The sequence below is a fragment of the Cataglyphis hispanica genome, chromosome 7 (genome assembly GCF_021464435.1).
Source record: "Cataglyphis hispanica isolate Lineage 1 chromosome 7, ULB_Chis1_1.0, whole genome shotgun sequence".
In the NCBI taxonomy this organism is placed as follows: Eukaryota; Metazoa; Arthropoda; class Insecta; order Hymenoptera; family Formicidae; genus Cataglyphis; species Cataglyphis hispanica.
In genome coordinates this window covers 126331-141912 of record NC_065960.1, presented here as the reverse complement: position 1 = coordinate 141912, position 15582 = coordinate 126331, and the positions used below count along the sequence as shown (strand labels likewise).

General features: G+C 29.7%; 1 protein-coding gene across 1 annotated transcript; it reads right to left on the bottom strand.

The window, feature by feature from the left end:
- Positions 1-200: 200 nt before the first annotated feature.
- LOC126850773 (alpha-protein kinase 1-like) lies at positions 201-14225 on the bottom strand. Its single transcript, XM_050594087.1, has 4 exons — positions 13999-14225; positions 9852-10404; positions 8056-8381; positions 201-976 (listed from the first exon to the last, which is right to left on the bottom strand). Exons 1-4 carry the CDS (start codon positions 14080-14082, stop codon positions 602-604), a joined length of 1338 nt encoding a protein of 445 aa, XP_050450044.1. The 5' UTR covers positions 14083-14225; the 3' UTR covers positions 201-601.
- Positions 14226-15582: the final 1357 nt, after the last annotated feature.

Below are 15582 nucleotides of genomic sequence, written 5' to 3'. Positions count from 1 at the left end.
CCGTTTTTAAAAAAAAATTATAACAAAATTTTGTTATTAAAACAAAATCACATATAAAATTGTTTATATATACAATATATATACATATATATATATATATATATATATATATATATATATATATATATATATATATATATATATATATATATATATATATATATATACAATATATATACATATATATATATATTTATATATGTATATGTGTGTGTGTGTGTGTGTGTGTGTGTGTGTGTGTGTGTGTGTGTGTGTGTGTGTGTGTGTGTGTGTGTGTAAATAAAATATATATCACCACTTATAACTTATAAAACATATAACTTATAAATAATACATAACTTATATATAAAATATATATCATAACTTTATATTAAGATAAATTAGATTATTTATTTATATATAATATATAAAGTATAACACTATTTATATAAATGTGAAATATTTTTATCCCCCTAAATTATGCAAACGTTACATCGTGCATTGCGATGTGTAGTTTGTCTATATTGCTGACTTATGAATTGTTCTTACTCACCAATGGAAGAATCCATTGACGTAACAAATGACTTCAAGTCCAACAAGCGCCCCCTCGGCGCTGTCGATGTCACAGATAAACTTCGGGACTCGCGGGTGCTGGTTGATGTTGCTGTTGTTGTTGCTGCGGATGCGACTGTTGATTTTGGGTTTGATGTTGCTGCTGTTGCTGTTGTTGCTGTTGTTGCAATGTTTGCTGTTGATGATGGTTATGGTTGTGATTATGATGGTGACTTTGTCGCGCTCTCAACATCTCATATCTCTGCTTGTAAAGATCACGCTCCTGCTGAAGCCGCGCCAGTTCGATCTTTATGCGCTGAAGCTCGTTCTGCAAATTCCGATTAGTTGTCTCGAGATCCTGGCGTTGTTGCAATCGTTTGCTCCGACAGTTTTGAGCATAACCGCGATTCTTCAGCGTCCGCCGCTTCTGCTTCAGTCGCACGACCTTCGCATATTATTGTAGATTTATTCCAATTAAATATATGTTGTACAATTTGTGAAGGAAACAACATTCTCTTGTTTTACAACAAAAATTAAAATCGATATAATTTTTAATTTGAGCTAAAGTTATACACAGATAGTAATGATCTTTATGTTTATATTGACGTATCCTATTAAGAAATAAAATATGGCAAAACTATAAATACATCATAACTGATAAGATTTTTATATCAACAGCCTACTTTACTTTTTTATAATATGTTTTTCTGCAAATTAATTTATGATTAAGTTATTAAAGAATTTATTTACGGTTTACAGTTCAGTGTCTATCTCTTTTTAATTTAATATGGAAGGCAAATTTTAATAATATGTATGTAATTTTACATGTGTGCGTGTGTATCCTTTAATCTAATGAGTATATATATATACACGGTGTCCTAAAAATTTTGACACACCCGAAGAGTGAAGGTAGATTGGGCCAAACTGAGTCGAAAAGTCCTATACAATTTTGCAAAATTCGCAATAGTTTTTGCGTTATTAATTAAAATATGTGAGCTAATGAGCGCGTTGGAAAACAGTAGGCCGGTAACGGCAGGCATGTACGACAGATTACTTGTGTACATCTCTTAGTAACAAAAGCATTATCTAAACGAGAGATGGAGTCACGCTGTCACTTCTTGCTTAGATGATACCTTCATTGCTAAGAAACGTACACAAGTAATCCGTCGTACATGCCTGCCAATACCGGCCTATCGCTTTCCGACGCGCTCATTAGCTCACATATTTTAATTAATAACGCAAAAACTATTGCGAATTTTGCAAAATGGTGTAGGACTTTTCGACTCAGTTTGGCCCAATCTACCTTCACACTTCAGGATGCCCTATATGTATATATATATATATATATATATATATATATATATATATATATATGCATAAACGATATACAGGATGGTCATAAAAAGAATAAGTTAACATTTAAAACTTTAAGAACTTTTAAACATGTGAATGAATCTTTTTGAAACTTTGAAACTACATTGATAAAACTGTGATACTAATAAAATTTAAAATGGCAGTTTCAAAATGGCAGATTTAATATGGCGACTTCTTTATTATAAGATTGCTGATTATAAGAATCGTTTTTTTAAGAGATTTTCGATATTATTGATACCGAAAATGATATAAAAAATTTGAAAATATAAAAATTACTTACAAGTAAACCTACCTTTGTGTGACTCGTCGATTTTATTGAAATTTGGTACACTTGTAAAGCTATCAAAAAATAATAGACACGTATTTTTTTATATTTTTGGCAATGGTGCAAGTTTAAGGATGGAAACTATCCCTTGTATTTATAAGCATGAGTAATTATTGTTACTTCTAAACTCATGATATTAGAGCTGTTTTTGAGTTTTAGACATGAATAAGAGATTTCATATATCGCTGAAAGCAAATCTAATGTTAGAATTATGGAATACAAAATGGCGGATTCAATATGATAATCTGATAAATCAAAATAATCTTATCTTGCTCTTTGCCGAATCTAGGAATAACCGACAAAGAGGTGACAAGAATCTGTTCTTATTTTAGTTTTTGTTTATTTATAATTATATTTATTATTTATTTGTTACTTTTATTATTTTTTTATTTTATTATAAATTTGATAATCCCGTAGAATATTGTTTTAAAAATTGTGGCACTATTTGTGCATTATGTAATGTAGCCATCATAAAGTGTGCTTGGTGTACAAATTCTTTATGTATAAAAGAATTTTTTTTATATATCATTTTTGCAAAGAATATAAGAAATAAAAAAAATACACACTAAGCAAGGCGTAAGAAAAGATTGTAAAAAAATTAAAATAATCAAAAAGAATATAAAATATAAAAATATATATTAAAAATTAAAAAATAATAAAAATAATAAATAAATAATAAATATAATTATAAATAAACAAAAACCGAAATAGGAATAGATTCTCGTCACCTCCTCGTCGATTATTCTTCGGTTCAGCAAGGAGCGAGATAAGATTATTTTGATTTATCAGGTCATCATATTGGTTCCGCCATTTTGTATTCCATAATTCTAACATTGGTTTTGTTTTCATCAATATGTGAAATCTTTTATTCATGTCTAAAACTTAAAAATTGCTTTAATATCGTGAGTTTAAAGGTAACAATAATTATTCACGCTTATAAATACAAGGGGTGGTTTCCATCCTTAAACTTGCACCTTTGCCAATATACAAAAATATGTGTGTATTATTTTTGATAGTTTTACAAGTGTATCAAGTTTCAATAAAATCGGCGAGTCACACAAAGGTAGGTTTATTTGTTAGCTTAGAGCGCTTCGGTTTGTCTACAAATCTGATTGTCAACAGCAATATTTGTTTGTATTATTTTGTTAACAGTTTTGATTGTCAATAATCTCTATTGTTTAACATTATTGCATACATATATAATAATTTAAAATACGAACTTATATTTGTGCGCACATGACACATTATTGCACATATATGCACATGCAGATTGCTTTACATAATATAGAGGAAAGTAGGGTGAAACCGGATAGACAAGTCAAACTGGTACTTCTATTTCTTCGTGATAAGTGCTTATCTTTGATTCGTGTTATTATTTCTAGATTGGATGCCATCATTATTTTAAGATGAACCGTGCTCACGTGCACACAATATTTCTTTTTTCAAAATTTCAAGAGAAATTCAAAATTTTCGGGCCAAAAAGATCAATATCGGAGCAATTGAGTTGGTATGGACTTTTTCTACAAAGAGTATCTACTTCGGTAAATGTAGGATCAGGTAAATGCAGCATTGCATTCTGTATATATTAAAGAATATATCGTACTAGTTTTAGTTGTCACTTTGTACGCCAAAATGTACAGTCGCCGTGTTTGTTATTTTCCTCATGCAAAACCATATACCTACATACCTCATATAATAAAAAAAGAAAAAACTGTCATTCTGGTTTTGTCTCCCAAAAAGCAATTGGAAATGGAGACTTCTATTCCGAAAAAAATCACTAGAAAAAAGAAAATCCCTAAAGTTAAGAAATTAAATAAATGAAATGTATTAAATAAATGAATTTGAAATCCCTAAAATTAAAAAATTAAATAAGGAAATCCTGAAGCAATGTAGAGCAAAAAGATATCTTTATTTGTAATTTTTGTTTATCTAATATATTTTTCTATTGTATTTTGAATAAAATAAATAAAAATTTTGTAATTACATAATGTTTTATATGTTTTCAAATGGGGGTATCAATTTTACCATGGTAGAACAAAACTGGATATTTTGATTTCTTGAAAAAATCTTAAATTATCTTTGATAACTAATTTTTTTTTAGCAGCCTTTTTTTTAGCCTCATTTTCTCATAATTCAAGGTCCATTAAAGACTATTAGATAGTCAGTAGAATTTGCCCTTAATTTTTTTGGAAGACAAATCCAAAAAAGTATCTGGTTTTATCTTACTTTCCTCTACATGTGCGCAAAATGTTAATATAATTTTCATATTTTATGCACGCAATGTGTACATGTGCAATAAAATTATGCGCAATGTATATGCGCGGTGTATATATGTATAATAATATGAGTAATAATGTCATCTGTACATGTACAATAATGTATGTCATGGGCACAAACATATATTCATATTTTAAACTGTTAAACGTATATAATAATGTTTGGCTATCACTATATAGATAACCGAAATTGTTAGCCATCAAAACTGTTGGCAAAATGGTGTAGTAAACTTGTTTAGAATTGTAAATAAACAGAGCTTTCCCAAATCACTTTAGATCAGATTTACTCTCCAAAACCTTTACTCTCCATTTCAATGCAGTTTATATGTAAACCACACGCATTACACTTTTAATATTAGCATGACTTATATGACATATTTTTATTATAAATTATAAATTTGAAAAATAATAATTAAAAAGGGTGTAATTCCGAAAAGTACTCACCTCTGATTATTTTGAAACTCAGTATTCTTACGTATCTTGACGCGTTGATTACGAATATCATAAATGAAAATTGGCGACTACTTGATTTTCATGATAAAAATCATGAAAAACCCATAAAAATTATAGTTTTTTACGTTTACCTCAGTAAATATGAAAAATCATGATAAATGTTTTAGACAAAAGTTTTAGATCTCACAGAGATAAACATTTTAGGTTCTACATATTTTCACCATACAAATAATAGTTTTCGAGGAAATCAAAGGTAATCATATATCTCGGTAAAAATGAAGATAAGGGGAGGCATCTCCGTTGACTTTGATCTTGACATATGTTGTCAAGGTCATGACTCTGAACAACATTCAAAATTTTAGCCGTCGGTCATTGTCCTTTAAAAAGTTATTAACAAAAAATATTTTAAATATACCAAAGTACATGCATGGAGGCACGCGCGCGCGCACGCACACACATACACAAGAGAGCTGCAATGGGGGCCTTCGGCCCCCCTCTTGCACCCATCTCTCCGATAGGCAGGGTGGACCTCGCTTTACAACTTACAAAGTACATGCTACATTGTAAAGCAAGGTTGTATGTAGCATGTACTTTGTAAGTTGTAAAGCGAGATCTATTTTGATTACCACCGGGGTGGGTGCGAGAGGAGGGCCAAAGGCACTCCTTGCACCCTCCCCCCGCCGTATGTGTGTGTGTGTGTGTGTGCGCGCGCGCGCTCGCGCGTGCTTCCTGTCCATACATGACTTTGGTATATTTCAAACTTTTTTGGTTATTAACTTTTTAATGGACAATGACCAACGGCTAAAACTTTTTGAATGTTGTTCAGAGTCATGACCTTGACAACATATGTCAAGATCAAAATCATGGGAGATGCCTTCCTTCATCTTTATTTTTACCGAGATATATGTTTAAATTTGATTTTCTCGAAAACTATTATTCGTACGGTAAAAATGTATACAATCTAAAATGTTTATCTCTGTGCGATCTAAAACTTTCGTCTAAAACATTTCTTATGATTTTTCATATTTACTGAGATAAATGTAAAAAACTATAATTTTTATGGATTTTTCATGGTTGTTACCATGAAAATTAAGTCACCAATTTTCACTATGATATTCGTAATCAGCGCATCAAAATACGTAAGAATACTGAGTCTCATAAAAATCGGGGATGAGTACTTTTCGGAACTTTATCCGAAATATAAAATGTAGGAGATTGAACTTGAAATAAAATTATATCAATTTTACATAATGTGTTTTAAGAGAACATTGTTAGATGTTTCTGTCAGATTAAGATCTGATCATGGTGCAATATTACACTGATTTTTTTATTTGAGATGTATGTATAATTGTATGTTATGACATATTTTCACAATTATGTGCAGAGCACAGATACTTTTATTACACGGCTAGGTCTCATATGATGAAATGTGATGCAAGGACAGCCATTTTCTGGATAAATAGAATGCCAGGTGTCGCAGAATTCGATATATCATCTCTTGATAACGTATAAATAAACATTTAAAAAAAGAACTAAGATAGTGAAAAATATCAAGAATAGGTATAATGCACATATAAAAATAAAAAATATGCCAATGTGGCTGTCATACTTGATGGCTGCCTAAGTATGTATTATAAATATTCTAAAGGAAAAATATCAAAATTTTCAATATAAGTACACAACTTTTTTCTCTTACTTTTTAGAAACTTAAGCTAGATTATTCTATTTATAAATAAAATATAATATTTGACTTAAACTATATTTTGATGTATATTAAATATGCATCAAATATTTATAAATCAAAACTTCATATCCTTTCACCAAGAAAATGACTTGCGCTTGCATCAGCTGTTAAATACATCAAATATTTATAAATCAAAACTTTTATATAAAATACAATAGCTTTTCTTTCAAAGATAAGTGTCAATTTATAATCTGGTTGAATGCGATTAAAAGACAAAATTCGACTCAATAAATAGGATAGAAAATCAGTGATAAACATTTTATCTTTCAATCCTTATATATTCTTCTATCCAGAAAACGGCGTTGCATCAAATTTAGCTTCGATGTTAGCGATATAGTATAATATAATATAATATAATATAATATAATATAATATAATATAGGGTAAGGAAAAGATACCATGCCGATTAAGATGCCCTTTATCCGTAATTTTTAAGTTTTTCTATAAAAGGTACCACTAATCTACTTAAATAATCGTGTTTAGTGTAAATAACGAATACGACGATCAGTCATTTCTTTATGCTATATTTTTAAATTAATCAAAGTAAATTAAAATTATTACTTATATATATATATATATATATATATATATATATATATATAAATCTTATCTTATAATAACAGTCTAAAATATAAAATTATAAGTAAATATAGATTTGTTACATAATACTTATGTCCTCAAGTGTAAGTGGATTTATTTAGATTATTATTCTTATTGTTAATGGATTTTGTAAACTATTCATTAAAACGTATGCACTTTTTTGTAATTTTTACTTTTAATGTTTATTGGAGAGTAAAATGTTGCATTTTAGTTGGGCAAAGATGACAGTTCTAACATCATATTCCGGCATGCAGATATCGATATCAAAAGTTACTTTTTGTGAAATCTAATCGCAAAAGTTAGTATCATATAACTTAGTATGATTACAATTATGTTGATTATTACATAAGGCATATTTTTAAAATTTATCTTAATAAATTCAAAAATATAGCGTGAAGAAACGATTCTATGTATTATTGTTTCGTCACTCGCATTAAACACGATTAACTGAATAAATTAGTGATATTCTTTATCGAAAAATTTAAAAACTATAAAGCGGTAGTTTTTTATCCAATTATCTAGCATTTTACCCAAATTTGTGAGAATTTTTGTTATTATTACTATTAAAATAATAAAAAAATAAAACTTGTTCAATTATATCCAAATACAAATATAATGACGATACTTTAGATTTGTTCTATTTTCTTTTGCTCATTATTATTAATTAAAAAATATTCTCTTTCAAAGTTAAATACGGCATCTTCCTCCGAGGAAGTTTGTGGTGTGAATAGAGAACAAAGGATTTCACTTACCTGTTCCCGCGGAGAACCATGGAGGCGTTTGTTGAGCTCGCGCACCGAGAGCGACACAAGGAGATCATCATCCATGAGTTCATCCTGAGGATTCGAGCCATTGCAATTGGAGTACAGGCCATTGCTCACCCGGTGAGCCGGATTGCGTCCACTAGTACCGCAAGAACTCACAGAACAGACACTTAATGGTCTACCAGGCTGCATCGATATCCCCTGCATGCTGTCCTCCATTCCCTGCATCACATTCCCGCTCGCGGGAAGCATTCCTCCTCCTGCATTCGGACCGCTGTAATATTCCAGATGATTCGACATCGCCAGGTATCCACCTACGTCAAAGATGTGAGCGCGATAATGGAGGATATAGAAAAATTCGCCGGAAAAAGTAACGAAAATGTCGACATGAAGTAACATAAGAAGTAATAAGACGCCAAATCGTTTATTATATATACGTAATTTTTATTCTTTCCATCAAACAATGTATGTGCAGTTATATTCTTGACCTTTTTTTTTTAAATTTAAAATAATTTTTTTTATGTATATAACACTGTACACTTTACTTAGCCGAAAGCGAGATTTTAAGTAAAACAAAATTTTTTAAAAATTTTCTAAAAGTTTAATGTGAAAACTATAGTCTCAAAATAATTTTATATAAGTATATAAGAGAAATGTTAAAATGTTAAAATTAATAGAAGAAAACGAAAATTGAGATTAAATATCGATTTATTGGAAATATAACGATTCACTCTTTAAGATATAATTTTTACAAAGGTATATAAAATTAATTAGTCACAAATATCGAAGTTCTGTTGAAAGTATCAAAGTTTATGTTTGCCTCTTATTCTTCCGCCTGTACTCACTTCGTGAGTAGCTATCATTATCAAGATGATTATGTTATCGAGCTAACAGCATTATATTTGACAGTTCGAAAAGAATTAATAGCAATGATTTTATCTATTTAATATTTACAAGTTCAATATGCTGATTTTTAAGAACACAGAAAATTATAATACACTTTTTTCGAGTTTAATAATAAATAATGTTAAATGGTATCATTATAAAAATTGTGTATATTTTGACAGCTTAAATTTTCAAGAGTTTAACAATGAATAATAATAAATTATGTGATTTTATTCATTAAATATAAATTTTTGATTTTTCAAGGATAAAATTTGATAAGAGAGTTTTTGATGTATTTTGTTAATCTATATTACTAAACGAGTGTTCGAAGAAAATTCATGATTTTTCACTTGTGACGTCATAATTCAATATGATGTCAATAAGGAGTCAGGATTCTTTGAATAATTCTAAAATTCTATTATTGAGCTATATGAAGATAACAAAAAAGCATAATTTTCACAATACAAGTCATCATCAAGAGGAATAGAGTCGATTTTTTCAGAGAAAATTATGACTATGACTTATTGTTTTCATTGTTATTGTATAATTATAGTTATGTTCGGATTAAATATTATTAGTATGTTATGTATTATTAGTATGTTTTTATAAAAGTGTTTTTTTATTCAAGCGCGCAAACGCGAATAATGAGAATGTTCCGAGAAATTTATGAGTATAATACTACCGTTTCATTTGTTATCAACATTTTAAATACAAAAATATATTTACAAATATGCTACATTGCGGGACACGTATATAAACTGTATAAATAAATTTAATTAAGCAATATTTTAACATTCGTTAACATTCAAGATGCGAAAATTATTTCAGTGTCACAAAATACTCAGATGTCATTTTTTACACACACGTACACGCAAATATTTCTTTACAATAGTACTCACTTGCGTGCCTGGTGGGACGCGGTAGATGCTGCAGCTCTTGGAAATGATGATGCGCTGGCGCGGCCGACCAGGACTCATGATGGGGTTCCGGAGTTTGCTCTTGAGGACAATGAGGTCTCAGGTCCAGCGGTTCCTGCCTCAAAGATTGCGTCAGCCAGCCCATGCCGCCCGTGCTCACTTGTATCTCGTCCTGGACCAGCGCCGCCGGCGGCTGCTGCAGCTGCAGCAATATGCCACCGCGATCGCGAATATCGCGCGCATCCCGGTCGCCGCGGTGGAGCTGCAGCGGCGGCGGCGAGGCCGAGACGGGCGGCGTGTCCGGCGGCGTCCCCGGATGCGACAGCGTGGTGAGATGTGCGGCGGCGACCGGCGGTGCCTTCACCAGAACCCCATGCTGCACCTGAATGTGGGGCTGACCGTACAATGGATGCGGCTGCTCCAATTCGTGCGCGGGCGGCGTAAGCGGCGCCAGGGTCAGACTTTGCGGCTGCATCTGCCCCGGGAGCTGCACTACGCTACTGTTAACCATCACCGTTGGCGAATCCATTCGCACCTGCGAAGCAGCAATGCGTCGAACGCTTCACAATTAGATAATTACACACATAGCACAGAACATTACAACAATATTGTAGCAGCATTGCAGCAATATTGCTGAAATTGGTAAATGTATTTACATCGCGATTGATATATCTTAAGTAAATATCAAATAAATATTATAAAAATATATATTAAATATATTAAATATATAAATATATTAAATATATGTATTATAAATACAATATATATTAAATATAAAAATACATTAAATATATTGAAACCTTTGATTTTCATATAAGTTATACATAATAATATGATGTTAATAAAGTTGTAGAGGAAAAAGTAGGTAAGAGAATGAATTGTTAATTTTTCCAAGATAATAACAAAAAATAATAAGAACCAATGCTTAATTCATAGAGGCTTTTGATAATAATAAATAATTTTTTGTAGTTTAATTTGTGAAGAAAAATAGATAATGCAATAAAAAATATGTTTTTGATGTAATCATATACATATAACTTTTTCGTATTTGTTAATTGTTAAGGATAACATAATCGTAATAAATACTTTCGCTATCTTTATAAAATTATCGTCTGCTATAAATTTTATGAGATGGATAAATGATGATGGGGATAGGGGAGGGAAGGTGAAATAACGTATGTCGTATGCCATATGATACAATTGTTCTATAGATCTAAATAAAATTATTTAGCACAATTTATAAAAATTTTAAAAATAAATAGCATAATTGAGAATGTTGGTTTTCCAATAATATATTTAAATATACATATATGTATAAACAAAGCAGCATTGATTTATCATTTTTATAAGTCAGAGTATCATTTGCAATAATTGTAAAAGATTTTTATCTTGATTTGTGAAAACACTCAATATTATATATTATATACAAATAAATGAAAAAGAATCAAGTTTTTTTCAATTTTTTGTTTCATTTTATTTGATATGCTTGTGAAAGAATAAATATTACAGCAACAAAATTTTATATAATTTAAATTTGGACGCCCTTAACAAATTGTAATTACATAAAAAATAACAATAAAAATAAGCGCAATATCATTGTTAATAAATGATATGTTAAGTTATACAGTGCTCAAAATTTTCAAATAATCGAACAATTCGAACGATCCGATCTTCAATTATTCAGATTACTCGAATATAAAGATTTATTTGAATAGTTTGAATTGTCTTTGTATGATATATTAAACAAAATTAAACGATTTATTGTAAATAAAAAACTTAGGAGCTGTTCATTTTTTACAATAAATATTAATTTAAAAAAAAATTTAAGGTCTAAATTAATCAAATAACTGATATTTTGATTCGATTAAATGTAAAATATAACATGGCTCCATTCAAACTGTGTGTTACATTAAGTTCGATCTTTTTTTTTTTTAACTATTCAAACAATTTAATCATACGTATCGTTCAGATCTTTTACCTAAAATTTAGTCATAGTATTCTGATCAAATGCAAAATTTGTTTAACTACATTTATCTTTTCTGATAAAAACTATAAAATCATCAATAAATAAATGGATTTATATTTTAATCAATATATTTTGATTACTATCACTTAATATTTTTGTAAAAAAAATATAATAGAACGTCAATGAAATACATGAGTATATTAAGTATATCATTATCTTTCTGATCGCACTCTTTTGCGAAAAACAATCATATATGTTAGTCATTTCCAAAACCGCGATTTGGTTTATAACATAACAGATAATATTTTGCTCATCTGCGGCGCATGTATACAATCTGTGAATTGATAATGATAATATAATGATAATATAATGTAAAATAATATCTCTCTTATCCAAATAGAGAGATTATACAGAATGTCCTATCTAACGAATAATATTTCCTTTTTAGAATTAAAACTTTTCTTAAAAAAAATATCAAGGAAAATTATTGTATATCGCAAATTTTTTCAACCTTTAAAGCAAAAATCATTACAATTAATCTGAAAAGTATAAATTTGTTAACATAAAGTCCATTCAAGATATTTAATAAAAAAATAAAATTATTATTTGTTTGCATAGGTATATATAAAGTTTAATTCCTTAAAAATTTTTTTTTTTTTTTCTATGTTTATATGTTTTTTATGTAACATATTCGAATTTCTACTTTAATACTTCGTTTTTTAAAACTGTTTCTATAAATGTAAACCATTATTCAAGTATGTATAATTAAAATGTATAAGTATGCAATACTAATTGTATTTTACATACTGCAGCTAGATGCAGCAAAGAATATACAAAAAAGAATTTTATTTGTATTATTTTATATGTTTTTATTATATTTTACATTGTTACGTGTTGTATTGTGTATACGTGTGTTATGTTGTGTATATGTGTATATATATTTCTGTAATATCTAAAAAAACGTTATGTAAGATTATATGTGTGCGTATAATAATGTTATATTATATGCAAAAAAATGTATAGAATAGAATCTAAATAATTAATAGAATCTAAATAATTTCTGAAAAATAAACATGATAATTTCAATTTTTTTTTTTTACAAAAATCATTCATTTTTTTTATTATATAAACTATAAATATAAGAAAATAAAATTTATAATAATAATTTTAATAATAAACAACAAATAATTTTCATAATATTATAAAAAATTTTGAAAGAAATATATATTTATGTTTATTATATTTTAAATATAATTTATATACTAGATACACATATCTCTAAACTATTTAGTCAATCTGACAAAAGAGAAATATTCTATTCTTTTAATTTTATAGAAAAATTTCGCATTATTTATTTTTTATTTTAAATTGGTTTAAATTATTTTAATACGTATTTTAAACTTGTATAGAAATTTTTTTTTAAATTTACATATTAATATAGAAAAAACATCTAGAGAAAAAAAAAACAAAAATAGAAATGCATTATTTTCGACATGTAACGTTATAAAATTAATTTAAAAATTTATAATTTCTTAATGGGAATGTTATCACATACATACACGAACACAAAAATTAGAATTTGATTTTAAATTTAACGTTCTTGTTTTTAACAAATGTCAGAAAATATAAAATTCTTATCTTTGAATTTAATTCTTCTCTGTAAATAAATAAAGTAAAGTATTTTGCAGTTTTATAGTAAATGTTTTGCTACTATGTAAAACCACAAAAAAATTAATTAATATAAAAAGCATGTACTTTATAAATGTTTATAAAAATGAGTGCAATTACGCATTGCAAATATATTATGTTATCTTACTTAAATATTTTTTTTACATAGAATATTAAAAAAAATTAATTTGTATACAAAACATGATATAATTCAAAATAATCATATAATTAAAAAAAATGCAAATATATTCTGCAAATGTATCACTCTTGCGAAAAAAGTAATGTTACAGAAAGTTAGACATCATTAAAAACATTCATTTTTTTTTACTACTTTCTATGCTATAAGAAGAAATAAATTGAGATTGATCTTGCGTACAGTATTAAATTTATATGCAACCGAATTAAATATTTTTCTGCTCTCCTAAATAAAAAAATAATTTCGGGGGGTGCGGAGGATCAAGGTTATTTTCATAAACATTTTTACGAGACACTCACCTCTCGTTTGACGTCGGCGGGATCTAGATGATCGAGAACAAACTCCTGCACGTATTCTCTTGCTAGATGGTCCTCAGCTTCCATCTTAATCTCGTCGACCTCTACTTCCACTTCCTCTACCGCGTCAGTCGCAGTCGCATACGTGAGCGTTTCCTGGCTGCCGCCACCGCTACCGCCGCCGCCGTCGCTGTCGCCGCCACCGCCTCCACCGTCACCGCCACCACCTCCGCCACCACCCGAACAACTCGTGACTATCGTTTGTTGTGTTGAGATCACTTTTTTTTTATTGAATATTCCGTTGAAGAAAAAGCCAGACTGACGACGTGCGCGAATCAGCAACGCCACGTGAGTAGCAAATCCAAGACACTAAGTTTTGATGAGATTTTTTTGAATCTTATCACTGAAGAAAGACTACTAATTGTTAGCAAATTCACCGAGAGTAGAGTTGTAATTTGTGCTCTTAGCTTCTTGTTCGTTTTTTATTTTAATTTTACTACTAATTATGCTATTAATTATGTAATCCGGAGTTTGCTTTTGATTTTGATTCAAATGTCAGATTTTTGTGATTATAAGAAGATTTTTTTATATGTAGTATGGTTGTCTAAGAAGCACGCAAGTCGGTTGCGCAGGCTTGGACGGCAATAGATTAAATAATTTGGCGAAAGGTTCTCTTCGAAAAGAAATAATGGTGTTGTAACAACTTGCTTTTCGCCAATCAAGTAAAAAATTAATCGTTCTTCCGAAATCCCATAATAAAGCAAAGTCCAGATAGATTACGATAGATATGAAGCAATATTATGTATGAAGTCGTTGACATGTGTTTCAATTAATTAAAAAAATACCTTTTCGTAAGAAAAGAGAATTTGAATTAAAAAGAAAGATCTCACTTGTTTTTTCTCACGATATTTCTCTTCTGTTTTATTATATTCACTTTACAACACTAAGCATTGATCTTGTCACATTAATCTCAATATTAGTTGTCGTTATCCATCCGCAACGCACTAACACTTGAAAACTTTTTCCCGCTAAAAAGTGAGTTTTCAGCGATCTTTTCGTCTTGCAGTCTTATGCGCGACTATCGTGTCTTCGCGATCAATCATAGATTCTGTCTTTTTCCTCCGCACCGCTCGACAAGATCGAGAAATACGTACATAATCTCGTAATTAGCGAAACATCACTAGGTTGACTCCACCCTCCAAAATCGATTCGTGGATCGAACAACGTCTTCTTCCCCGTCGATCCCACGCATGTACACTATACTTTTTTATTATTTTTACGTTTTTAGAATGAAATCGCAATTGACGGACTGAGAAAGAAAGAGATGAGGAAAAAAAGGCGCACTTAAGAAGAAGGAGAAAAAGCGATCGCGTGACAGACGGCAGTAGATACGCCGTCGGAGTGATGACTGGCCAGCCGTATCGCCGGGAGTAAATGCGGGTCGTGTCTTCGCGCGCAGGACAATCATGTGACGTCACACGCGATAGGCGTGACCATCCGCTATTTGGTCTCCGATGCGCTCGATGATTGGTGCATCTCGGATCACACCGCCATTTGCACGCTCCGCCCATACATCCCCCACCAAAC

Coding starts and splice junctions, on each gene's coding strand:
- LOC126850773 (XM_050594087.1), bottom strand. CDS start 14,082: ATGGAAGCTGAGGACCATCTAGCAAGAGAATACGTGCAGGAGTTTGTT. Junction 10,405..13,998: donor CCGCCGACGTCAAACGAGAG/GTGAGTGTCTCG, acceptor GCTGCTTCGCAG/GTGCGAATGGATTCGCCAAC. Junction 8,382..9,851: donor GCGTCCCACCAGGCACGCAA/GTGAGTACTATT, acceptor TCTTTGACGTAG/GTGGATACCTGGCGATGTCG.